We start from the raw sequence: 27942 nt of genomic DNA on the forward strand, positions 1-27942 counted from the left end.
AAGACATTGCTAACATATGACTTAAATAAAATCTTGAAACTAGGGGTAGCAAATAAAGACAAGACGACTAAGAAGCATTTTCCACCATTTACTCTTGTTATCAAAAATAGTTCGACTCTTCTTGCAAAACAAAAACAAAATAGTACATACTGGACACATACATCACATTTTTCTTCCTATGGCTTTAGCCCCCCCACCCCACCAAAAGAGACAAAAAAAAAAACCCAACAACAAACAACAACAACAGAAACAACTCTACCTGACCACATTCACAGAAAATGACACCAGGGTACACTACAAAACAGAAGGAGGTGTCATCTGCTCTGTGTCCAAAGGTTTTCCCTCGTTTCTTGGACTAGGTGAGTAACCATCATTGTACATGCTGTGTGCCAAATCAAAACATATCTTCAATGTTATGTCAGATCTCACTTGAGATGGTGGACATAGTAGAAACTGGAAATTTTCTAGCAGTATTTTTCTTGAAGCATGCTGTCAAAACAGCGACTCTCCTTTTCTTTAAATCAGTCGGGCATTTCTTTACAATCTAGTCAGTCCTTGATTTTGTTTTGTACTGTGCTCTTTGAAGCAACTGACTAGATTTCCCTTCAACAGAACATGTGACTCATCTGTCTCCGGAGTAGAATAGGAAAGGGAAGAGGTGGATTTAAACTGAAACATATTTTGTGCTTTACATGCAAAAGAGCATTCTAAAGAAGATTCCCCTATTTTCAAACCTACCTAAAAAATACACAGGCTTCATATAAAGGTGTTTTTTTTTAAGTTTCTATAAAGAAGCCTTCATAACCAAATAGCACCTTTTTTTAACTAAGAGCCATATTCAAAATAATGTATGTTGCAAGAAACTCTTACAAAAACCAAAAATGAAGAAGTGGCCTATGGCAGTAATACAATGTATAATAAATCTGGGCAAGTTGTAGGGCATTATTCCAAAATTACTTTAAACAAATTCCAATTTCTAAATGAACTACCACTGGTTCATATAAATTATTTCATTACCTCGTATAGTCTAAATTCAATTGCCTTCAGAATAAAATGGCTCTTCTCCACTTCCTTATGTAGCCAATTAGAACATTGCTCAAAGTGAAGGAAGAACTTTATAGATTTTTTTTTAAACCAGAAATTAATCAGACTTAATACAGGGGTTCAACTTAGAAGAGCTTATAGCATTAACAGCTTAATGTTTGAAGTCTAGTTGACATTTTCAGTTCTTTCACTTAGACAGATATCTTAAGCATTTCTAATGAGGGGCAAATTTTCTTTTTCATAATACTGATTTAAGAACTGCTACTTACACCACGTAGCCAATTTTCATGATCAGAAATGGTATGTCAGCATAAAGGTTGGGCTGGATACATCAGCTTTTCAACAGGAGAAATTGATGGCTTTTTGGAAGCATCACAACCTCCCCCCTCCCCCCCCCGAAAAAAACCAAGCTAATGGCTACTTTTCCACATAAAATTAGCACAATCTTGATGGACTGACTAGATACCACTTCCTTACATTTAATCAGAAACTTTGATTACGCACAAAGCATGACCAGAAACAATGAGGTTAATGTTATTTTCCTTGCCAAAGATCATTTTGTATAAATCAGTTGCATCAGCATTTGTTCTCAAACTATGAGGTTCTGTAAGAACTAAGGACATATAGTTGTAGGGTTACTCCTCCATTATCTGCAAACTATTTCCCCGACACTAACACATATAACTTAGCAATGAAAACACTTGATACAAGTGATCTATATGCAGGAGCTCCGGCAAGTTAAACCAACAGAACCATAGCTGCCTTAAAACTGTAGCTATTTCCCCAACAGAGTAGGGTGAGAAGATAGACTGACTTAACAGTCATATCTCATGTCTATAGCTTCATCCAAACTTTTATCATCATGTGTACTGGCAGCTAAAAACGTAGTTACTGGTGACCCTGTTACATTAATTACACTGGTGCTTGTGCTGGCATTGCGCACAGCAATGCTGGTCACATTAATGCCCAAAGTAAGCCTGGTCTGCTCCAAGGCCTTTTCTGGCACTGCAAATGCCTCCAGCTTCTTCTCACCATTGGCCATATATGAGTTTTGGCAGCCACGACATATACAGTCTAAGCAGGCTTTGCGGTTAGAGTAGCAAGGGCAGCGTTGGCCTCGGCAGGTAAGAACACTTGGATTTTGAGTAGCACGCCCACACTTACACCCTTTCTTCTCTTGTGGCTTTTTGTATACAGTCTTGGTAGGACTTCCTGGCATAACATTATTGCTAGGAATCTTTTCCTTTGTTGTTTTATCTTTTGTTTTCAGAAGACCTGGTTTGGCTTTAGGGTGAGATTTTTTGGGTCCATGTTCCAAATTCTTTTTCATGCTTTTATTAGATAAAAGTACAGATTTGCTGATTTTAGGAGTAGTGCCTCCATTAGGAACAGTGGCTATAGGCTGAAGAGAGATTTTGCTCTCTCGTTTCACTGTTATAGGAGCTGATGCCCCCAGTGTTGGGCCCCGGATGATGCTAGAAATAGGAAGTGGCTGAACTTTCTCACTATCACTTTCTGACCTTGATCGTTTTCTATTTAACTTAGCGACCTTGGGTGTTGCTGCTGTACATGATATCCCATGAGGTGATGGATTGGTGGACATGAAAACATGGCTAAGAGGTTGGGAAGAGAGCTGCATAAAAGGTCCATTGGATACACTAGCGTCCAAGTTAGGCTGCAAATTAGAACAAACCACCTCTGTGTTTGAAACAGTTTCTAAGCTTCGGAGGACTTCCTCAACACTAAGTAATAAAGAGTCACCAGGTTTTATATCTTCATTGAAACTGCAGATATTGATGTCTGGACACAAGTCAGTAGAAACTGAGTCACAGACAGGTGGCAAGCTATTAGATATATCTTCAGTTTTTATGTCAACTCCAGTGTTACATACATCAATTGTATTTGAATGTTCGGGTGAAGGAATATTTATACCAAACTTATCTATTGAAAGCCCATTACAAGTGGGCAATCCATTAATAATAGAACTGCTGATATCAATATTGAGTGTGCTTTCAGGTACTGGGGATAAACTAGCTTGAGGGTCATTAGTAGGTTCTGAGGTTGAAGGTAAAGGGGAATGTGTCAAACACAAAGCAAAGGATGAATCTGAGGGTTTTTCCATCTCCTCACAAAGCAAAGATCCATCTTTGAGCAACGCCAAAATATCAGCAGAACAATCAACTGCTTCTATTATGTCCCGTGCCAATGTAGTTTGTGTTATATATTCACATAGTTTTTTGTAGCAGTTTACTAAGATGCTTAATTGTTTATTCTCCTCAAACTGTTCATAGTCCTTGCACCAGCTACATGACGGCTTCATCATCATTTTCTTGCCTTTACAAGTTTTGCAGACATAGTGTTGACATGTCGAGTTGGTGGGAGCAATAGGATCTTGCAGCAAATTTCCTAAAAGAAAAAAGGAAAGGAGGAAAACTTTAGTAAAACAAAATCTAATCTTGCCTGGGCTGGACATGAGCTAGAATTAAGATGAGTTTCCAATTACCTTATCATAACTAAGATCACTTAAAAGTTGAACAGGCCAGGTTACAGTTAGAAAAAGTAACCTACTAGGAAACCAAAACAATACTCAATAATTGGGAAATGATATCAAAATAAAATATAATCAATAAAAAAAAAGAAAAATACCCATTATCTATACCATTGCCAACTAACTACTCCTTCCCTTTATACTGGAAAACCAGGATCTTTCTTGCCTACGAGACTAATTCTTTCAATACTTATCCATCTTTTTTGCCTCTTCTCTAACTCAAGGACTCTGAGGTAAGAGATGAAAGACATTTCCCTAAGCACAAGCTAAAAGTAGATGAAATGCTTGAATAAATGTAACTTTAAGGGTTATGCCTTGAATTCTCTCTCTCTCTCATATATATATATACACACACAGCACAGAACAACTACAAAACTGAATTTTCTATCTCTAGATGAAACAACATGAAGGAGGATGACATCAACACAGTATGAATTTAAGTGTTTTCTGAAATGAATTTAGAAACAACTTTACATTAACCTAAACTATTTCACCGTATATAGCAAGAGACTTAATTCACAAAAAAAAAGGGGGGGGGGGAATCAGGACAAACTTTACTTAAATATGTGATGAAAATTTTGCTATTATTCCAACATAAAGAACTACAATAATATTCTGAGAATTATCACTGTTGAAACATGTAGAAAATATAACAAGCAGATTGTCCTTTGAAGACAATATTCATTTGAATGTATAAATTCCAATAACTGTTTTTAAAAATGATTTTCTTTACCTTCTCAGGGTAAAAATTTCAAAATGCATGGAGTTTTTTACCTCCTCCTGTATTTTCATGATATGGTCTACTAGATGATTTGGCATATTATATGATTTTCATTCTGGTCCAAATGAACTATAAAGTGATACTGACATGAAGAGAATTAACAATGTATTCAAACATAAAAACCACTATCAATAATTAAGAAATGCATGTATACAAATCAAATCTACCAACCTAAAATCTACACAGATTATTTTTATATTACCTACTATTCCAGATGAGTTGTGTTTAAAAGAAGGGCAAAGACAAAAACAAAAAGGGAAAAAGGAGCTCTATTTTAAAAGATATGACTTGAATTAATTTTATGCCAATGCCTATTAATCTTTTAATAAAGAATCAAGGACCATAGTCTCAATTTTGTTCAGCCAAATTATAATAAAAAACCAAAGAGTTAAAGGGAACTGAGGTCAAATTTTGTCAAGGATCAACTATGATTATGACACTGATATAAAAAGTACAGTAATTTGCCACTTACAAATGATAAATTAAATGAATCATACACACACACACACACACACACACACACACGTATGTATACACCCTAATCATAGGAACCTGTCTTGAGATAATTGACCTTTAACTCCTTAGAGCAATTAGGCCTTGGGTATAGAAGAGGTTTAGTCATCGCACAAAAAAAGACCCTGGTTTTCAAAGGGGAAGTTGACAGTAGTATATAGTGGGTTTTTTTTTCCTCCAACCTTCTCCTTTGATAGGATGATACATCCCAGAATCAGGACAAATGAGATCCAGTTGTTCTATTTTCCATTAGCAAATTACAATTACAACTAAATAATTTTAACTGAATAGAGCACAGTAACTTGAACAAATAATAAATAAGTCAGGTAAGGGATCAAGGTCCTAAAATTAAGTCAATATGTATTTTAACAAGAATCTAGTATCCCAAAAGTGGTTTTCACAAAGCACAAAAGCTTTAAAAAGTCAGAAGTAAAATCTCTCTAAAATAAGTACACATAAGTGATGTATATAAATAATATTTAATAGTTCTAAAAAAAAAGCAGTGACCTAAGAAACAGAAATATGGCAAATTTTCTGATTTATACACATCTATATATTTGTACAAGTATGTATGCATATGTGTGTGTATATATATATATATTTCAGTCTCCACTGGTGTACATTTAATATCAATTTTCTGCTCAGAAACCTTCCCATCTTCCTTTCCACTGTCTTAACAAGTAGCTCTACCTAATGCCAGCCTAAGTCTGGTATTCAAGGTCTATCACATAACCTGATTTAAATCTATCTTTGTAACTTTAATTCACATTATTTTTCATATTCTAGGCTCCAGCTAAATATGCTTTCCTAACTCTACGCCCTGTGCTCAAACCACTAGCCACACCTCAAATGGTCACCCCCTACACATCTCTTCTCCCCCTTTTCCTATTTTTATTCCTATCTACATCTTTTGCTATATATTCTCTTATCCTTCAAAAATCAGCCACCTCCTTCAATACAGTGTAGTCTAGTAAGCTCCTGAAGTATCCACTCTACTGAAGTATCCATCTACTGAAATTACTGAAGTATCCACTCATTAATGACTCCTAAATCTAGGCATCTAATTCTGCCTTTAAAAACTTAAATCCTATTACTCTACTTATAAACACTTTCACTTTAAAATACAACACCAGAAATTAAGCTCATCATTTCCTAAGCTTATCTGTCAATACTACAAACACTTTTTAGAGGCAATCTCCCTTTTTCTTACATCTTACCTCTAATGCTTGACTAATCAAACTATTTATCACATCACTCATCTCTCATGTAAAACAGTGACTTTTGTGACAGACTTTTCTCAAGTGCTTTGACCTTGCAAAAATGTTGTATGAAAGGATCTCCATAATCTTTCCCTAACCCTAACTCTTCATTTCTTAGAGTCAATCACCTTATATTTTTCCTGTAAACTTCAAAATCATCACCATAATTTTCTTTTAACATTTTTTTAAAAAATTAGAAAACTCCTAAGAAAATTTCAGTGTATTTTCATGCTCACTTTCTAAGACAACCAGTGTATTTATTTAGAGGTAGATAAGGGAAGAGATTGGCACAGATCTGTCATGCAACATTTATGGAATGTGCAATAGTATACTGTTCTTTCTCCATGGAGCAGTAGAGTTCTCCAAGACAACTTAAGATAGCTTCCCTTTAGGAGACTATCCTCAAAAGGTACTACTTTCCATCTTTCTGGATAAAGGGAAATAGGATTGGAAGAAAACAAAATTCTAGTTATAATTAAAAATGTATCTTAAACTCCCCTCCATCTCCCTTTCTCTTATCATCCTCCCAGCTCTTAGTATAACCACTTCCCTGTATTCAACTATAGGCAGCTAGGTGGCACAATGGATAGATTACTGGTCCAGGAGTCAAGAGGACCTGAGTTCAAATGTAATCTCTGACACTAAAAAGATCCTGGGCAAGTCACTGTAATCTGTTTGCCTCAGTTTCCTCATCTGTAATATAAGATGTAGACAGAAATGGCAAACTATTGTTGTATCTTTACCCAAAAAACCCAAATAGGGTCAATGAGTCCGACACAACTGAGACAACTGAACAAGTTCAAACCACTTTACAGTATCCAGATCTTCATACCCAGATATGTAACTGGGTGATAGAAAGGTATCATAGATAGGAGAAAAACACTGGAAAAAACCACAAGACAGAAATCTTGTTTTGCTTTCTACTAGGTCACCTTGGACACATCACCTAATATAATTCCAAGCTCAGTTCAGTTTCTTCATTTATAAATAGGAGTATGTGCATTACTTACTAATATGGTATGGATCAAATGGAATATTAGTACATAGGTGTGTTTTATGACCATAAAGTTATTTTAGAATCATTACAACATAATATAAATCAATTTCACAATTCTAAGTATTAAGATCTGAATCTTACATTTTGTTTTAGATGAATTTAGTTCCCAAGAATCTTTTACTGCATTTATAATAAAATACCAACAGTTATATATTTTCCTCAACTACTTTAAATTGTAGTGCTTATCATATTAGATTGTTCTCTGTCAGTAAGGAGAAAGGGAAGGTGGGAGGGAGAAAACTGCAAAACTCAATAAACCTTGCAGAAATGTTGTACGAAAATTGGAGCAAGACAGGAAAAAAAAGCAGAATGAAGGAAAAAAAATAAAACGAAAATTTTTTACAGGAAAGGGAGGTAGAAAGAATTACAAAAGCAAAAAAAGTCGAACACATAAAAATAGAGCAGAATATTTCACTAACCATATAGAAATAATTCTCAAGTTACAAAAAGTTTATACCAATCAATAGGAAATCAGAACTTAAAAGGACAACATTGAACCCAAATGATAGGATCTTCAGTTAACATTCCACATTTCACCAACAGGTGGTGTCGTTTTTTACATATTATTAAACTTCACAGATCATATAATCTCTAAAATTAGTTTTATTTAAAACACATCTGCTTCAACTTAAGAAAAGCCTAGTTTTCACTTTAAAATATGTACAGTGTATGTGTATGTGACTGATATTTAACAGTGTGTGTGTATATTTATATTCATATAATATTATATATATGACTGATAATTTGCCCACTAATTTCCACAAATTTCCTTGAATTCTTTGTTCTATTACCTGTTTTCTCAAGTGAATATATAAAACCTTCCTCCGAGACAAGGATTCCTATTTATGTGCTAGTTCTACATTTATCTTAAGATTTCCTTTTTTCCATTAACACCCTCACACAAGTTTTCATTTCCTATTTTCCGTTTCCATATCCCTCCACTCAGATACCAAATTATCCCATTTTAACTTTAGCACTCAGTAATGTTGATGTTTGACCTCTAATCTTAGGTATTTACTAATAATAAGCTATATAATCTCTGGTAATGTTTTTCATGTTATAAATATATTGCATATTGATTTAAATGAAGAAAAAACTTTAAAAGCTAGAAAGCTAGTTCTAAACTCAGCAGCAAAGAAGTAAATCAATCTATGAGCATTTTTAATGTCTTACTTTTAAAAACTGTCTTTTTCCAACTTTAAACTAATTCAATTAAATCGAGTTACTTCCCAAAGCAAGGGGTCAACTTCCCGAGTATGACTAATTTTCTTTGACACACATATAGGAGTTGCTACTGCTATGTTAAAACTCTGCCGTTCCCAGTGACTAGAATTGCTGTCAAAAACTAGGAGCTCAATTTCTTCTAAATCAGTGGTTTCTCCTGTCCCTCAGCTTCAATATTCTCAAACACATACATCACAAGGAAGGTTAAGTCAGTATCTTGCCCAAGGCTCTATGCACTGCAATACTACCAGAGCTTTGCTCTGACATAATCCAATTTTCATATTATTCCCAATGAAAAAGAAAGTAGGGGATATTATTTAATCATCTAAGTCTTCACTGACCAGAAACCTTCATTAAGCAAGATTTTTATTCTCAAACTAAAGAGTTCAGTTACAAAGCGGAAGGGGAAGCCATCTATATATCTGTCCATCTCCACTAGTACTTTTACTTGCCTCCAAGATGCCCTATATTAAAAAAAAAAGCTAATTCACAAGTAATTGAAAAGTATATTTACAATAATTTTTCCCCCTGTAGGTCCTAAGTACCATCTGGACTTTGGAGAGACCCTCCTCACAGTTCACATCTCCAGAAATTGAAGCTATATAGCCAATGAAAAGCCAATCCAAATGTATCTTGGGAAATGAGATAAAAGTGTTGTCTGCTACAGTTTGGTGGCTGACTGTTTTGTATTTGCATATTAACTGGGTTTTTTTCCCTTTTTTTCATTTCATTAGAATATATAAGCTCTAGGTGAGTAAGGATTGTTTCAAACTGTTAATTCTCTGTACTTGTATACCTAGAGACTAGTATACAAAGTTTAGCTAAAAGCAGGAGCTAAGGACTGCTTTTTGAAGCCAAAGAATTATGCCTTTCCTTCCTTACAATTTACTAGGCACTTAGCCTAGTAACTGGCACAGATGCTTAACTAATATTTACTGACTGTTTAATAAATACTTGTTGATTCTTCCCTCAAATACATGTTCAGTGCTTTTAAATTTAATCCTCTGCTCTAGAAAAAAAAAATAAAGGAAATTCATCATTCTTAAGGCAGTCTCCACTGGCTATAGAAGCTATTTTAAATCATAAAAAGTGTTCAGCAATAATAATGTTTATCCTTCATTTTCAAAGAAGATCAAAACATTTTCAATTAAAGACTTAGTATGATAGACAGAACCAAATGCAGAAACAATAAATATATATAAGACTACTGACCATCCCCTAATGGAGAAGTCAATCAAGAGATATAATGCTAGTCCTTCATTTTCTTTTTTTTTTTAATTAAGGTTTTTTGTTTTGTTTTTTTAACAAGGCAATGGGGTTAAGTGGCTTGCCTAAGGCCACACAGCTAGGTTAATTATTAAGAGTCTGAGGCCAGACTTGAACTCAGGTACTCCTGACTCCAAGGCTGGTGGCTCTATCCACTGCACCACCTAGCTTCCCCTAGTCCTTCATTTTCAAAGAAGATCACGACATCAGGGAAGTGATGCCATGAAATTGGATTTGAATAAGGGAATGCTGTGTTAAGTCTCCAGCCTTACTTTCTCCTCCAGAACCATCTGGGTCCAGTGGCCAGATAGGAATCAGGATGAGTGGAGATGGTCCTGGATGCAAGGTAATCAGGGTTAAGCGACTCGCCCAATCAAGTATCTGAGGTCAGATTCGAACTCCTGCCCTCCTGTCTCCAAGGCCAGTGCTCTATCCATTGCACCACTCAGCCGCCCAAATAAAGTGTTCAGTAATGTTTAGGAAAACCACCTTCTTACTTTTTTGGCAAAATGGCAAAGGAAAGTAGAGGTGATCTTTCACATAAATATAGCCCTTCTGCCCTTAAAAAAAAATACCAAGATTTATAACACATTTTAAAAAAAAGTTTAAGAAACTCATTTTTAAAAATTTAAATATTTGGATTTTTATGTACACAGCATATTTGCCCTTGAGCTTGCCAACTCTGAATACATGTCCTAACCTTTTTCTAAGCCAATTATGAAATCTATGAGGGTTAGTATTATATCTTTTCTAAGTTTTACTCCCTAATACCTTAAGTTAGAAGAAACTAAACAAAATTACCAATTCAATCAAAATATAGGGTTTGGTTTTGTACCAAATAAGTCAGATGGATATTTATAAATGCATCAATTTATATGTATGTTTACTTATTATAATCACAAGTTGAACATCAGTTAGAAGCGAAATACATTATATTCTACAACTGATTTTTCCCTTGTAAATTGTGAATTGAAACATTAAAAAAAAGATTTATAGCTCATTCAATTTACTTTTTCTGAAAAAATCAGAATTTTTGCATTTTCAATTTGAATAGAGTATTAGAGCCTGCTTTCAGTAGGGATCTCATCTCACATGACAAACTGTGTCAGAAATAAGGTCTGTGCTTTAGAGTATTGGGCAGTCTATCTCCCTACTTGTCTTCTTTACCATAGTGAAATTTTTTTACCCCCTTTCTACACACTGCAACCAAATTATTCTTCCCAAAACAGTATTTTGTGCATGTCACTTGATTGCTCAAATGTTTTTAATAACTACTTGAAACTCCTAAACTTTGACACTCAAGTCCTTAAGATTATGACCACAAACAATCTAGGAATTTTAGGAGGGGAAAGGGTATGTATAAAATTTCCCATTTCTTCCACAAAAATATCAGGAAAATTCAAAAAAATGTTTTAAATACCCCCCCATCTTTTTCCTAAAAAATATATGCAAAAGAACAAAGTAGATGTCCACTGGAAAATAAACACACTAGAATGTTACTATACCTTAAGGAACAATGAAGTTAAGAATTCAAAAAACTACAAGAAGATTATGAATTATGCTGAGTGGACCTATAAGGAGCAGCAGAAAAATAATATACACAGTAGTATAACTGATGGGGGGAAAAATTTTAAGCTAAATTGAATATTACACTATTATAGTAAACAAGCTTGGTCTAAAACAATAACAAAAATAGTGCACATCCTCCATTCTTCTTGAAAGGGAAGTGACCACAAGCAAAGAACATGAAATATCTTGTCAGATTTGGCAAATGAACTGGATATCTTTGCTGAACTACTTCTCTATTTTGTTGTTACAAGGGATGGCTGGGGGGTGAGAAGGGAAAGGGGAGGGTGGATTTATTAGGAAAGAAGATTACATTAAAAACTAAAGACTAAGCAACTGCAAACTAGTTTTTCCAACATAAATCAGAAATACGATTATTTAGTCAAAAGGCTTAAACCATAGAAGAAAAGAAAGAAGCCTGGATTTTATATTAGTAAGTAGAAACCTGGCTCCCACTACTGGGGACAATGGGATTAAGTCAATGGAGAGAAGAAAGAAGAAATCAACTCCTAATTAGTTTTAATTTTTCCCCCCAAAGGGAATAATTTTTAGAGCCTGAAAAGTACAGAATAAATCTGGTTAAAAGTGGAATGGAACTCCAATATTTGAGAATGTAGGGTTGCCTGAATGGACATGGCCCATATATCAGGCAAAACTTGAAATTCACACCAGATTAAATGATTGAGAAATCCACTAAGAAATCGCAGGCATCTTTTGCCACAAAAACCATTCAGTACAAAAACTTATTAAAAAAACTTATTAAAAAACTTATTAAAAAAAAGATTCCTCCAAAAAAGAGTATCAACTTTATAATAAAAAAATAAATTTTCCATAAAGACTACATTACTCCCTGAGACTTCAAATTAGAACAAAATCAAAAAATTGAAAAAATTAGGAAAAGGTCATCAATAAAAAAGTCTCATCATTTATCATAACTGAAGTAAAAGAGTACACAAACTGGGAAGCAGAAGGGGAAGCCGGCATCAAGGAGGGAGATTAAGAATCCATTATCAGTAAGGAAATAGCTGTAGAGAAAACAAATTTCTAGACCTGAAGGAGGGTAAAGGGGAAGACAGGTGGTCCTGGAATCTAAGGGCATGCCCATTAAACGTAAAATGGTCAAACGAATTGTGTTATATAGAAATAAAATACAATGTTACTGCAGCAAAGAAATGACAAAAGATGTGATTTCATCATAAGCAACTAAGACTTCAGAAAACCTGGGAAAACCTGTTAAAACTTGCATGAACTGATGCTGAGGGAGTTGAGCAGAACCAGAAAAACTTTGTATACATTAACATGTGTTGATACTCCACCATGATGAACTTGCTCTTTTCAGCACTACAATAATCAGACAATTTTAAAAGGCTTATGATGGAAAATATCATCCATATCCAAAGAACTATGGAATCTGAATGCAAACCAAAACTTACTATTTTCAAGTTTTAAAATTTGTTTTGTTTTGCTTTTTCCCTCATGAGTTTTTTCCTTTTTGTTCTGATTTCTTTTATAGCATGATTAATATGGAAATTGTTTAATATAGTTTTATAGGTATAACTTTATTTACTCTGTCAAGAGGAGGGGCAAAGGAGGGAGAAAAATGTGAAACTCAAAACCTCACCAAAAAATTATTGTTGAAAACTATCTTTACATGAAGTTGGAAAAATAAATTTAATATTAAAAAAGATATGATTTAGAGAATCCTGGTTAATGTGAACTGACACAGAATAAAGCAACAGAAAACAATTTTACAAGTACAGTATGTTTTAAAAGAAAAAAATTTTTCAAAAAACTCTGATCACTGTAAAGAGCATTATATTTCCAAAGGACCTAGAATAAAGCATATTTTCCCATCTCCCAACAGAAGGATAATGGCCGCAAGCTGCAGAGAGAAACATATTTGTGAATACTTGGTCACTGGGTTGGTTCATTTTGGCTCTTTGTTTCAAGGATGATTTTTGATATTGGAGGATGAAGGTATGGTTGGTAGCAACAATGAAATGCCAAACTGAGGGCCACTGAAACAGTTTTATCCCTTCCAAGAAGAAAAGACAATTCAGATAAAAAAAAAGACAAATATGAAACTTATATACTTCTTTCAAAGTCAACGATATGATACAAACAGTTTCATATTCAACTGTCTATGTTCTGTATAGTTGCAAAAATTACTTTTGGTGCTAAAATTCAGGGAAAAATATATTAAATGAAGAAATAAAGAAACCTAAAAGATATCACAGGCATCCAACTGTAGTTATCAGGCCTTAATAGACATGTTAAAAAAATTACAGATTTCACTATTATATGTCCATGTCCATTTACTAATATCCATGGTTTCTGAAAAAGATTCCAAGAAACAGGAAAAGTAAAAAAAAAAAAAAAAAGAGAAAAAAGTACCCACAATGGATTTTAGCACTAAATCTTGAGTCAGACAACCTGAGTTCAGAAAAACTATAAAATCTCAGGAGAAGAGGGTGTTTAGTTCAACCCACGCTGTCTTTTTTCCATTTGAAACCTATTACCAGGGGCAGCTACATGGCGCAGTGGGCAGAACCCCAGCCATGGCTGTCAGAAGGGCCTGAGTTCAAATTCAATGTCAGAAACATAATAATTAACTAGTCACTTATTCTCACTGCCTTGCAAAAACTAAAACCTTAAAAAAAAAAAAAAACCTATTACCTGGTTAGGAAGCACATCACTTTAGGGCAATTGTAAGATACCCCTTTTAGCCTAAAGTTACCTTTCTTGAATATTCATGCACTGCTCCTGATTCTGGCCTCCACAGAGGCAGAGTAGAAGTCTAATTAATCCCTCTTTCCTAGGAAGCTCCCAGTTGTTTGTCAATAACCATGTTGTCATCTCCCTACATTCCCTTTTCTTTCCTCTTTACCAAGCTATAATCATTCCAATGGCCCTCTAAATACCTATCGATTTATTAAAAATTCCTCCTAAAATGCCCGTAACTAAATTCTCTATATGTGATATCTGTAAAGAAGGCAAAATAGAGAATAAACATCTCCCTTGCTTTCATTGATTTTTTAAAAAGTTACCTGCATTTTGATTTTTCAAAGATTATGCTGTTCCATGAGGAGCTTCGTTTAGTGTTTAGCTTACAATATAAATACTAAGTTTTTCTTTCTCCAAACTCTAGTCTAGAAAAATGGTAAGACCAATTACTGATTTTTCTGTATTATAAATAACTGAAGAGGAAAACCCCCGATAAATTAAATATCCTTTATCAAATTTTCTTAAGATATACAATAAAGGGGGCAGCTAGGTGGCACAGTGGATAAAGCACTGGCCCTGGAGTCAGGAGTACCTGGGTTCAAATCCAGTCTCAGACACTTAATAATTACCTAGCTGTGTGGCCTTGGGCAAGCCACTTAACCCCATTTGCCTTACAAAAACCTAAAAAAAAAAAAAAAGATATACAATAATGTCCTTTCATGTTCGTTAAATAAACAACACAATCCAAATGACTCCAACTCTATTTACAATTCCTTTTGTATTACTATGTTATGAGCAACATCTGCCCTATCAAAACACAAACACTACAAAGATCCTATATTACAAAAACTCAAGTGACTTAGTTGAATTAGAAAATTACTAAAACTGATGCATACTTTCACAAAGTTTAAATGACTAAGACCGTCATACTCATCTGCTTGATAGGCATTCTTTGAGCATCTTTTCCTGAAAGAATGTAAAGGGATTTCGTTGTTATTCAGTCATACTCTACTCATTTTCATGACTGCATTTGGGGTTTTCTTGACAAAGATATTAGTGGTTTGCCATTTCCTTCTCCAGCTCATTTACAGATGTGGAAATTGAGGTAAACTGGGTTGGAGTCACAGAGTTAAATATCTGAGGCCAGATTTGAACTCATGAAGATGAGTCTTTCTGACTCCAGGCCCAGCACCCTATCCATTGCATCTCTGTCAAAGAATAACAATTTATATGCAGAAGAATTAGTGTATTATTTCATTAATTCTTCCTTATATAAATATAAATATAAGGGGTAGAAGGAATCAGTGATAATAGAAAACACTTTAAAAAAAAACAGAAGCACTGATAAAGTAGAGAGCAGATACTGCAAAGTCTGTTAGCTTATAAAATAGCTAAATTAGACAGAATAGGTATTTTCATGGCTACTTTGCTTTGCCAAAAAATATATAAAGAATATCAAAGCATCATGAGAAATTACACTGAATATCCACTTATTACTGCAACATATCCCACTAATCTCTTTACAAGCAGTATCATCAAGTTATACACTCATATAAAAAGAAAAAGACTGAAAGGAGAATTTGTATAAAAGATAAAATCTACTCAAACTACTACTTTTTTCAGTATTAATCACAAAGCACTTTTTTTTAAATGACCAATGTTGGAGGGGATGTGGGAAAATTGGGACACTAATGAATTGTTGGAGGACTTGCAAACTGATCCAACCTTTCTGGAGAACAATTTGGAATTATGCCCAAAAGGCAATAAAAATGTGCATACCCTTTGATTCAGCAACCACTAGGGTCTATATCCTGAAGAGATCATAAAAAAAAGGGGGGAAAAGACTGTTATGTACAAAAATATTCATAGCAGCTCTTTTCTTGGTGACAAAGAATTGGAAATTGAGGGGATGTCCATTAAATGAGGAATGGCTAAACAATTTGTGGTATATGAATGTGATGGAACACTACTGTTCTATAAGAAATCATGAGAGAAAGGATTTCACAAAAGCCTCCTGGAAAATGTGCATGAATTGATACTATTGTGAAATGAGCAGAACCAAAAGAACATTATATACTAATAACAACATTGGATGATGATTAAGTATGATGGACTTGTTCATTTCTGCAATACAATAATCAAAGACAATTCTGGAAGGCTTGTGATGGAAAATGCCATCCATATCTAGAGGGAACTGTGGAGTTAAAATGCAGACCAAAGGTTACTAGCTTCAGTTTTCAATTTTCATATATTGTCATTTTTCTCTCTCTCCAATGTTTTTCTTCCTTTTGGATCTGATTCTTCTCTCACATGTCCAATACGCATCTATGTTTAGCATGGTTATAAATATAGAGCTTATATCAGATTGTTTTCTGTCAGGGGAAGGGGAGGGAAGGGAGAGAGGGGAAAAAACTGTAAAATACAAAACTGTGCAGAAAAATTACCATTGCATATAGTTGGAAAAAGAAATAAAATATTTTTAAAACAAGAAAAAGTGTCATTTTCCCTAGAAAAAGAAAAATTTAAGCAACTTCTTTACTTGTGGAGTTCTTAATTACTTTTGTTCTAAAACTGGATGGTGAATAGAGTGCCTGTCCTAAGAGATTCAAAGTGGAACACCCTTTTAAAAAAAAATAAGTGGTAACACTGCTATTACATTTGACTAGATTACAAAGTTAGATGTTGGAAAGATACTTTAAAATGCTGTAAAACTACTCCAGGTGTTTGATTGAGGAAGAGTCTGAGATTCTGCCAATACTACTTTAAAATGCTGCAAAACTACTCTAGGTGTTTGATTCAGGAAGATTCTGACATTCTGCCAGTACTAAGCTTTTGGCAACATGATGCCAAGGGTCTTTATACAACACACCCCTAAATTCCTTACCTGATTCAGATTCCTCAACCTTCTGGGCATAAGAAAATAAGTTTTTGGAAATACCTAACCCTAAATGTAAACAAAGTGCAAAATGATGTATTTTAGGCAAGTCATCAGTTTTCACAAATACATAACTATTCTAAAACTGAAGAAGCAGAAGCAGAAACTGCTGGTGGTGACAGATCAAAAAAACAAAACAAAACTTGTTACATATTCAGTAAGTTTGACAAGTTTTCTTCTCCACAGTTCATTGTACTGGAACTAAGTTTTCTACATTTAAGTGGTAAGCACCAGGTGCAGAAAGCATAATAATTTTGTGTAGATGTATTAAACAATTTTAATAAAAATTAACATATTTTAAAATAGATTATAAGACAAAAAAAGAAAAATAACTAGAATCTAAGGTACCTTGAATAAAGACTACCCCTTAAACAACTGGGGAATGACTGAACAAATTTTTGTAGATGAATGTAATGGAATATTTAAAGCACTGTAAGAAAAGGAAAAAAAAAGAGAAGATCTCACACAATCATGGGTAGTATGAACCAACACACAATGAAATGAGCAGAACCAGAAGAACAAGCTTAAAAAGGACAACACAAAAAAAGAAAAACAATTTCCAAAGAAAAAGAACTCTGGACAATGCAAAGACCTCTAAAGAATGTTAACCTCCTTTTAACAGAAAAATAATGAACATAAAGAACAGAAAAGACATACATTTTTGGACTTAGCCAATGTGTAAATTCACATTGTCTAATTGTGTTCATTTGTCAAAAGAGTATTTTTTTCTCTCAGTTTTTAATAGAGAATAAAAAGGACAAAAGGTGAGGACCAAGGATAAGAACAGTGATGTTTAATTTTTTCAAAAGAGTGCATTAAAAATTTAGAAAATTTAGAAGGAAGTTCTGAAAGTAATATATAGAATTTAGGGCCATCTCCAGTTGTCCTGTTTATATCTGGCCAAGTGGACCCAAAGCAGAAAAGTGAAACTGGTGACTTATAAGGCACTGCACACTCACTCAAATCCAATTCACATGCATGTTGGGGGATTATCACTACCTTAGACTTTTTCGAGAACTAAATTTATTCTTTAATTCTTTCAAAAGAAAACAAGTTGTATAAAACGAAGAAAAATGGTTTCTTATAAAATTCTATTTGTGCTGTTATATGTATGCAAATAGTCTTTGATAAAACAAAAATGAAAATAATAAACTATATACTTTTCAATTTTCTATCAAACATGATGTTTTGTGTCCCTTATCAAAGTCTCAATTTCCTCATTTTTAAAATTAAGTACCTGAAAGTACTCAGTTCTAAAATTAAGCCTTTGACTAGAGCTGGTAACAAGTGATTTTTAAAAGTTACATTATTTCAATTTTTCCCCAAGATTTCCACTTTTTAAAAAAACAAAATTTTTCCTTTCATGGCTTCAAAATTTCAATTTTACATTGCTTAAAAAAACTTGCCAATTTTATTTCCATTTTTATACATGAACTCTCTATTATAGCTTTGTCTTCTTTGAGTGAATGAAATGTCTCCCACTATATTGCAATTGGATCCTATCCACTGAGTTATTACCATTTCTTCCAAGTCTACCATCAGCCCACCTCTTTATGTGAGGTGTACCTCAACTATGGGGATCTTTCCAGTAGCATGTACTGAATGCTAACTCACCAATTTGAAATTGAGTATGAGCTGCTTTGAATTGTTACTTATCATTTTAGGTAGATATCACAATAGACAGTAAACTTCTTGAGGCTGAAAGTCACATATCAGATACTTACCAACAGTACTAGCAGAGGACTTTTATATAAAAGTATCTCTGCTGATATTCACTGTTACTCAAATTGAGTAGCCATTTCGCTAAGGCTTCATCTTTAAAAGCATAGTCCTTGGTCTTTAAAATGAAAATGAAGCACACAGCTTTGAATTTTATATATAGCTGAAGGCAAAAGAGCTAAGAGTAGCAGGCCTGGAGTCAGGAAGATGTCAGCTCAAATCAAAACTTTTACTGTGTGACCCTGGGCAAGTCACTTACTAGTTGTATGACTTTGAGCAAATAACTTCTTTGCTTTATTATTTCCCAAGTTACAAAATAGGGATAGTCACTGCACAAACCACTCATCTTCCCCTCACCCCCAAACCAGTTGTTGTGAGGACAAAAAAAAAAAAAAAAGAGTTGTAAAGCACTTCAAATAATGACTGGCACATAGTAAGTATAAGTGCTTATTATCTTTCCCTTCTATCTACAAAAAGAAAAAAAAAGATCTACCAGAGGTAACCATCAATTCTTTTGGCCTCACAAAAAATATTTTTAACTCACAAAAATTACAATTTACATGCACTTTAAGTTGGCACTTAAGTCTTGAAACCACCCCTGGTTTTTAACAATAAGGTTCACTGACAACAAATACCCTAGATTAAAAAATATAAGTGTTTAGACATTCCAGCTAAAAGGAACCTTAAGTGATCAGGTAGTTCAAATTCTCCTCCATATGCAAGAGAAAATTAATCAAAGGTGTTAAGTAACTTGCCCCAAAACCTGGTTACAGAGCCAAAACTAGAACTCCAAATGACAATAAATAATGAATCTAACAATAAGCATTTTATATCACTTTTCTCCTTTGTAAAACACTTTATAAATGTCGTCTTAGCCTCACCATGGGATAAGAGCTATTTATAATCCATTTATAAAGTAGGAAACTGATGCTGAGCAAATTTAAAAGACTTGCCCAGGGGGGCCACCCAATTAGAAAAGTCCATCCATGGTGGACTATACTTCACTATACTCTTAATTCTAGGTTCCTAAATTAAACTGTGACTTCAGAATAACTCTGACTTCTAGAATCAGAGATTAAGAGTAGAAAGGTAATGTAAACTGTCACTTCAGTCATCCCCCTCAGAAATGAAAGCCCCGAAGAAGTTAAAGAACTTGCCTAAAGTCACTCAAGAATTAAAGGAAAACTTTGATCTAGACCTGTTTCTTCCACCCACTTCCAAAAAACAGCCTGACTTTATTCCTGCTTAGCAATAATAAAATACTAACTACCAGGTGCAAGGCACTGTGCTTAAGTGCTTTTCACAAATATGACCTCATTTGTTCCTCACAACACTGAGAGGTAGAAATTTTTATGACCCCTATTTTAAGTTGAGGAAAGTGATGACAGGGATGAAATGACTTGCCCAAGGTCACAATTAGTAAAGTATCTGAAGCTGGATTTGAACTCAGATTTTCCTGATTCCAGGCCCAGCACTCAATTCATTGGGCCACTTCCTCTTCATCTCCACTAAAGGGGGGGGGGGGGGAACTAACTCACCTAGGTGGGAGTTCAAGTAGAAGTCTATAAAAAAAAAAAAAGAGGAAAGGGTCAGGGAAGCAGGCATCATTCAAACCTTTCATCAAGCCTGATTAGAAGAAGGAAGAACCAAACAAGGAATAGGAGAAAAAGGAGACAGGGAGAATTAAGAGGGGGAAATTAGAAGATTTAACTATCACCAAACCAAACTCACCGTGGAGGGTGGATACCAAAAGACAAGTTCAAAAGGTAAGAATTATCAAAATTAACAATCGTGATTGAGCCCTGGGCAGAGAAGAGAGCAGAAGGTCAAAGGCAGATTTCATCAAACCTAGAGCACAGAAACTAAAAACACTCCACTCTCACCACCCTCTTCCCTAAGAGAGAGAGACAGAGAGAGAACAGGGAAAGAACCATTGATTAAACAAATGACCAACCAAACTCAAGAGATTCCTGATGAAACATGCTACCCATCTCCCAAGAATAGATTGAAAAATTTCTAAGATATTTCTAAGGTCAATTCTAAGAACTGGTCCAAAATTTATAGTATGAGCTGAGCGATGATTTCTCAACTGATAACAAAGAATAAAAAATACAAATGGGCAATTCTCAAAAGAAGCAATCAATAGTCATATGATAAAATACCACAATTAGGGAAATCCAAATTAAAGCAAGTCTCAGTTTCCATCTTAAACCCCTCAGTTCAGCAATGTTGACTAACAAGAGAATAATAAATGTTGGAAAGACTGCAGGAAAAAAAGATTAATACAGATAGGTAAATTGGTCCTGGCATATAAGAAAACAATTTGAAACTATTTCCCAAGTTACTAAACTATCCCAGGCCTACACTCCAAAAAAAGTTAGAGAACATTAAATAGCTCCTTTTTTTCTGTAAAGGTAAAGAAACTAAATAAGGAGGCACCCATCAACTTGAGAATGGCTGAACAAATTGTTATGTGACTGTAACAAAACAACATAATACCATAAGAATGACAACAAATGACTTTAAAAAAAAAAAACCTGGGAAGAATTGTATGAACTAATGCAATATGAAATGAGGTAATAATTTCTACAACAACACTGTAAAGAAAAACAACTATGAAAGTCTTAAGAACTCTGATTAATCATATTCCAAAGTAGTGATGATAAGTATAATACCCACCTCCTAAAAAGAGAGGAAATGGACTCAAGATACAGAATATAGTTTGCCACGGCCATTGAGAGAATCTGCTTTGCCAGACTATGCACAATTTTTACAAGACTTTTGTCCTTCCTCCTCTACCTATACCCCTCCCTTCCCACCCCATGGGGATAGGATAAAGTGGGAGAGACATTTGTTAAAATCTAAGAAATTTTTTGACAAAAAATTAAATTGTAAAAAGGTAACCACTAAGAAAATGTATAGATCGCTATAAATAAAGTCATGTCTTTGAGGTTAGAACAGGAAGTCAGAATCCTGTGGATACTGGATAACTTGATTTATACAATTAACCGAATTTCTCACATCAAAGAAAGAGTTGAATGACACAACTAAATTACAGTACCTACAAGTATTGATTAATGAAAGGATTTCAATGTGGAAGATGTTTGAGTGGTGTTATCACAGGGCTCCACATTAACTAATTAAAAAGTATTCTAAAAAAAATTTTTTTAAATAAATTTCAGATTTCTGGTAGCAATGAAGGGCTTTGTCTTTTTCAGCTGAGTATATATGCTCATCAAATAGGGAGGTGAAACTTTGAGGTCCAGGAATAACAGAATTAAAATTCATCACTGTAGTACATTCAAGCACTTTGCAATTTGCCTGCTGCTCCTTCCTCTCTACTGAAATTAATTCCTCAAAGTTTCTATATTCTAGACATCAAATGGCTTCTTTTACCCTCAGTCCTGAAAACCTTTATTAATCTTTTTCCTCTCAACAGTATGGATTTTCCTGCAGAACCTTTCTTTTTGAAATTTTCTCTTTTGGTCTAGGTTCTCAACTCACCTTATCTCCTGTGCTGGCTTTTCCTATTTTTTCTGGCTCCTTAAGGTTTCTCTCATCCTTATCCCTGTTTCTTTTCATCTCTTTATATCCTCTTTTAACTATTATCTCTCTGTCCAGATTTCTAAACTCTGACCTTTCATAAAATCTAAGATAAGATTTCCTAGAAATTTTCCAATTTCCACAACTCTGGTCTACAAAACAGCTTTTTAAATAAATACATGTGAGGGCAGCTAGGAAGCACAGTAGATAGAGGACCTGAGTTCAAATCCATCCTTATATACATAATGATTGCCTGTGTGACCTTGGGCAAGTCACTTAACCTCATGGTCCTTAAGAATGAATGAATGGGGGCGGCTAGGTGGCTCAGTGTATAGAGCACCGGGCCCTGGAGTCAGGAGTACCTGAGTTCAAATCCGGCCTAAGACATTTAATAATTACCTGTGTGGCCTTGGGCAAACAAACCACTTAACCCCACTGCCTTGCAATTAAAAGAAAAAAAAATGAATGCATGAATGAATGAATGATGCATCTTCCCAAACACAAAATGGCCAAGGTAAAAACTAACTTTCCCACAAAAATTACTCACCTTATGACACCACTATGTCCCTCTAGGAAACAACCATTCACTCTTTCTTATCCTTATCTTAACCCTATCTCTGATTCTTTACTCTTTTTCATCTTTTATATCAAAGAGGTATAGAAGTTAATTTGCTCTTGTCTTCAAGAAACCCTCTGATACCTGTGCTCTCCATTACATTCCCATTATCACCATCTTAGTATATAGGGCCTTATTTCAACTTTTAACAAGTGTTATCACCTCCACACTCTCCTCCCACCAATATATCAGCCTTCACAATTTTCCTTATACAAAAGAAATAGTCATGTCAGTTTTTGCTCATCTTCAGTGTCTCCCAACTGAATAAAATTCCAACTCTTTTGCCCCCTCAAGTCACCCTACTTAATTAACAATCTTGTCTTAATGTACTCTAAATTCCAAACTGGGCTATGATTTACCTGAAAAACATGCTTTGTACTTTATCATATCCATGATATTCAAAACAGTTTACTAAGTTTTCCTGTAATGTCCTCCCTTTCCTCTTTCCCAGATGAACTTCTAGCTACCCTTTAAAGACAAAACCAATATAAATGCACCTCTTCATAAAACCTTCCCCATTACCCTCTCTCCTCAAATCAGTCCTTACCTTCCCCCCTCCATGGATCTCACTGTACCTTTTTTTTTACACCTCTCTCATGCACTTAAATTACCATGCACTTTATTATTAACTATCAACATTAGTATCTTACCTCACTAACTATCAAATACTAACCACTGGGCTATCATCTTATTTGATATTAAATACCTCCTTCAGCACCTGTAACCAGCAGATGCATAAAAGATTTTTTTAGAAATTTAATTAAAGAATTGAGTCCAAAATTAGAAAAATTAAAAATAAATATAAAATTCTGAATTAAGGATCAAAAAATAAAGTACAGAATATAGATTAGAAAAGTTCATGTAAAATAAACCAGAAGATACTGACTATAAATCTAAATTAAATGAATCATGTTACTACTAAAAAAAAATTTATGTAATTTTAAACGACATTAACACAATACAGTATCCATTTAACCATCATAGGTAACACTCTTATAAAATAGTCTGCAGAGATCAGGTCACACCCAGAATAATATTTTATCTAAGAAAAGGCAGATAGGATGGTTAAGAACTGGAAAATATTTATATGAAGTATGGCTGAGATAATCAGAGATGTTTCATCTAAAAATGAGCAAACTTAAGTACATAAGGCAGCTTCAAAATATCTGAATACAGGAAGACATTTCACTTTCATATAATCAAGAAATATTTAATCAATAATGAAACATGGGGGGGGGGGCAGCTAGGAGGCACAGTGGATATAGCACTGGCCCTGTAGTCCATGATTCTAAAAATTCCTCCCAACTAAGAAATGTATCTATACACGTATCCTGGTATTCAGTTAATATTTAACTGCCTCTTTTACACAAAGCACTCTGCTAGTTGATAGTCTAAAAAAAAAAAAATCAAGTACATGAGTACAGAAGGAAGGAGAAAGAAAGATGGGACAGACCCGGCTTGGTGAGAATGATATGACAAAAAAAATTCCACAAGCCCACCAACCACATGTTAAATAAAACAGGAGGCACTATATAGCTAAGAGCTGCAATCAAAAATAAAATAGCCAAAGCACCAATAAAGTTTTAGAACAACAATCTAAAAGAATCAAGTTCACAAGTTTTAGATACATTTTCAACCCTACCCTTTAGCAATGCATAAGTTATTTTATCAGAATTCCATTTTGCCTGAAAATATGACTGCTCTTGGCAGTGAAATTAGTCAAAAATTTTAATACCAGATTTATTCTATTTTCAATCATAAAAGTAGAACAGACTAATTAAATACCGTATTCAATTGCTACCAGTACAGAAAACACCAGTCCCTGAAACTTATTCCTTAGAAAAATATAATTAATAACCTAGTTAATAAAAATAGTATTTTTATCCATTTATTAATCATCACATAATCACAAATGGAACTGGAAAGGATCTCAGATGTCATCTAGTATAACCTCTTCATTTTACAAATGTGCAAAAGTGATTTCCCTAGTTTCACAAAAAATGAATCTAAGTTTGAACCCAGGTTCTCTGATTCCATAGCCAATGCATACTCACTGAACTTAAATTACCTAATTTTCCAATTTTCAACTTAACTGTCTCCATCAAAATTCAGTATAGTTAAAACAGAATATTGTACAAAACCATATTTAAAGTTTAGTTAATGAAGTACCCAAAGGGTTTCATTATATAGGGTATTCCAAAAGCCTTAGCGTAGTTTTAGAAAGGAAAAAGAAATAACAATATGGACTTGAATCATAGCTCTGCTACTTACCTCCTTTGTGACCTTGAGCAAGTCACTTTTCTTTTTGTGGTGCTAGTAATACTATTTATATTGTGCCAACTATGTGTTGGTCATTGTCCTAAAGTGCTTTTTTTAAACAATTCATTTGATCCTCAACAACCATGCAAGATAGGTGCTATTATTATTCCAATTTTACCATGTAGGAAACTGAAGAAAACATTAAATGACTGGCCCAACATCATACAATCAGTTAAGCATCAGAGGCCACATTTGAATTCATGTTTTCCTGCCTCCAGGCTCATTGCTCTACCATGGCACCACCTAGTGGGCACTAGGAAGATACAGCTAAAGATACAGTTATTCCACATATATCGCTATGTAGATCTATTTAAGGTAGTATAAGTTTAAGGTACTTTTTTTTCAACAAGTTCTAACAGCATTTTTATCATAGAAAAATAGCAGATATTGGCTGATAAGCAGTTTTCAAACCGAACAATTCACCACATGCAAAAATGACTTTGCTGTAAGCATTCTAGACAGCTAAGATGGTCCAAACTTTTACTTAACCTTTTACTCTCTACTCTGGAGATTCAAGGTTTCTGTATTTCTATAGTCTGGGCAGAAACACTGTTTTAAGGGAAAACACGATTTACAATATTTAGTGATAAGTTAGAAGAAAAATTGACTTGAAGTGGTCAGATAAATTAAAAACTATTAGTTTCAATTGCGTCTAAGAAATGCTTTCAACAGTAAAATGGTATTTAAACAAGGGCTAGGCTAGGTGATGAAATGGACAGCTCTGGCCCTAGAATCAGGAATTCAAATTCAGTCTCAAACATTTACTAGCTGTATGACCTTAGGCAAGTCACTTTACAGATTCGCCTGAGTTGAGTATAAAATGAGATAATGCTTATAAAATGAGAAAAAGCTAATTATTATTATTATTACATAGAAATTTTAAATTGACTTATGACAACAAAGTGAACAACTAATGAAATGCATATAAAATAGAATGAGAAGAACTAAGATAGTACAACAGTAAGCTATACACAGAGACAGACAGACAGACAGACACACAGACACACACACACACACACACACACACACACAATAACAATCTTCCAAACAGATCTAGAAAATTTCTTTCTTATTGGAGAGTAGGAAAAATCTTTTTAAAAAATCAGTAGCGGGCAGCTAGGTGGCACAGTGGATAGAGCATGGGCCCTGGAGTCAGGAGTTCAGATCTGGCCTCAGACACATGATAATTACCTAGCCGTGTGGCCTTGGGCAAGCCACTTAACCCCATTTGCCTTGCAAACAAACAAACAAAAAAAAATCAATAGCCCAGGGGCTAGGTAGCACAGTGGATAGAGCACCAGCCCTGGAGTCAGGAGTGCCTGAGTTCAAATCCAGCCTCAGACACTTAATAATTTCCTAACCATATGGCCTTGGGCAAGCCACTTAACCCCATTTGCCTTGCAAAAACCAAGAATAATTTTTAATTAAAAAATTTTTTTTAATTTAAAAAAATCAGTAGCTCAGATAGCTAGGAGTACTTCAGCTGGGGGAAAGACTTTGAACCATGGCAAGGAGGTCCTAGATCTAGCACAGAGGACTTAAGGAATGGGTGCCACTTGGGAATTCTGTTGATCAATACCCACTTCCAAATTGCAGTTCCAACACTGTGAACTAGCAGAGTTTTCCAGGTAATAAGACTTTACCCTGAATCAGAATATTTTGGAAGCACTGAAAGATTTCAGATTCCTAACCCAAATTATCTGAGATATAGAGAAATAACACAAGACTCAATACCCCCAAGGAAGCAGCAGAAGTGACACAGAAGTTAAGAAGTAGACTGGAAGAATGAATAAACAATAAAAGAACCCCACAAAATAGAGATATTACGGTGATGGGGATACCTAATTCACAAACTCAAAAAAGACTGGTGCCAAAACATGGGCACTAATTGAATTAGAATTTTTTTAAGGTTTTTTTTTTTTTACAAAGCAATGGGGTTAAGTGGCTTGCCCAAGGCCACACGGCTAGATAATTATTAAGTGTCTGAGGCAGGATTTGAACTCAGGTACTCCTGACTCCAGGGCCGGTGCACTGCACCACCTAGCCGCCCCTAGAATTTCTTAAAGAGATAAAGCAATAATTTCTAAAAGTTGAAAAAATAATTCTTATAAATGAAATGAGAGATGGGGAAATGGGAAAAGAAATGAGAGCTATGAAAGAAAACATTAGAAAGGGAATTAATAGTTTGGCATAAGATGTATAAAATTTTGTTCAAGGAAAATTAGAATGAATCAAATAAAAGTTAATGACTAAATAAAAGAAAATGTAAGGTTTCTCAGAAACAACTGACCTGAAAAACAGATCAAGGAGAAAGAATTTAAGCATCATTAGTCTAGGGGCAGTGGATAGAGCACTGGCCCTAGAGTTAGGAGGGTCTGAGTTCTAATCTGCCCCTGAGGTCAGACAATTGCCTAACTGTGTGACCTTGGGCAAGTCATTTAACCCCATTGGGAGGGAAGGAAGGAAAGAGGGAGGGAGGGAAGAAGGGAAGGAAGGAAGGAAAGAAAGGAAGTAAGTCTCACAAGACTACTTGGAACTATGCTCAAAGAGCAATAAAACTGAGTAATACCAAAACTAGGCCTACATCCAAAAGAAACCATAAAAAATGGGAAAAGTCCCACATGCTCAAAAATATAGCAGCTCTTTTTATGGTGGCAAAGAATTGGAAATTGGGGGTATGCCCATCAATTGGGGAAATGGTTGAACAAGTTATGGCATATGAATGTTATATGGAGTACTAACTTCTATAAGAAACCATGAAAGGTCAGACTTTTAAAGAAACATGGAAAGAATCAGATGAATTAATGCTGATCAAAGGGAGCAGAACC

The 27942-nt window shown here is 34.5% G+C and overlaps 1 protein-coding gene across 2 annotated transcripts in view; it reads right to left on the minus strand.

Moving 5' to 3' along the window:
• Positions 1 to 75: 75 nt before the first annotated feature.
• The window catches only part of MSL2 (MSL complex subunit 2), a 39075-nt gene continuing 11208 nt past the window's right edge, over positions 76 to 27942 (minus strand). For both annotated transcript variants that reach the window (XM_074214832.1, XM_074214831.1), the window contains exon 2: positions 76 to 3450. In XM_074214832.1, coding sequence (XP_074070933.1) covers positions 1859 to 3370 — 1512 coding nt within the window. In that variant the 5' untranslated portion in view covers positions 3371 to 3450 and the 3' untranslated portion in view covers positions 76 to 1858. The remainder of the gene's footprint in view (positions 3451 to 27942) is intronic.

Source organism: Macrotis lagotis, chromosome 1, assembly GCF_037893015.1.
Source record: "Macrotis lagotis isolate mMagLag1 chromosome 1, bilby.v1.9.chrom.fasta, whole genome shotgun sequence".
Lineage (NCBI taxonomy): Eukaryota > Metazoa > Chordata > Mammalia > Peramelemorphia > Peramelidae > Macrotis > Macrotis lagotis.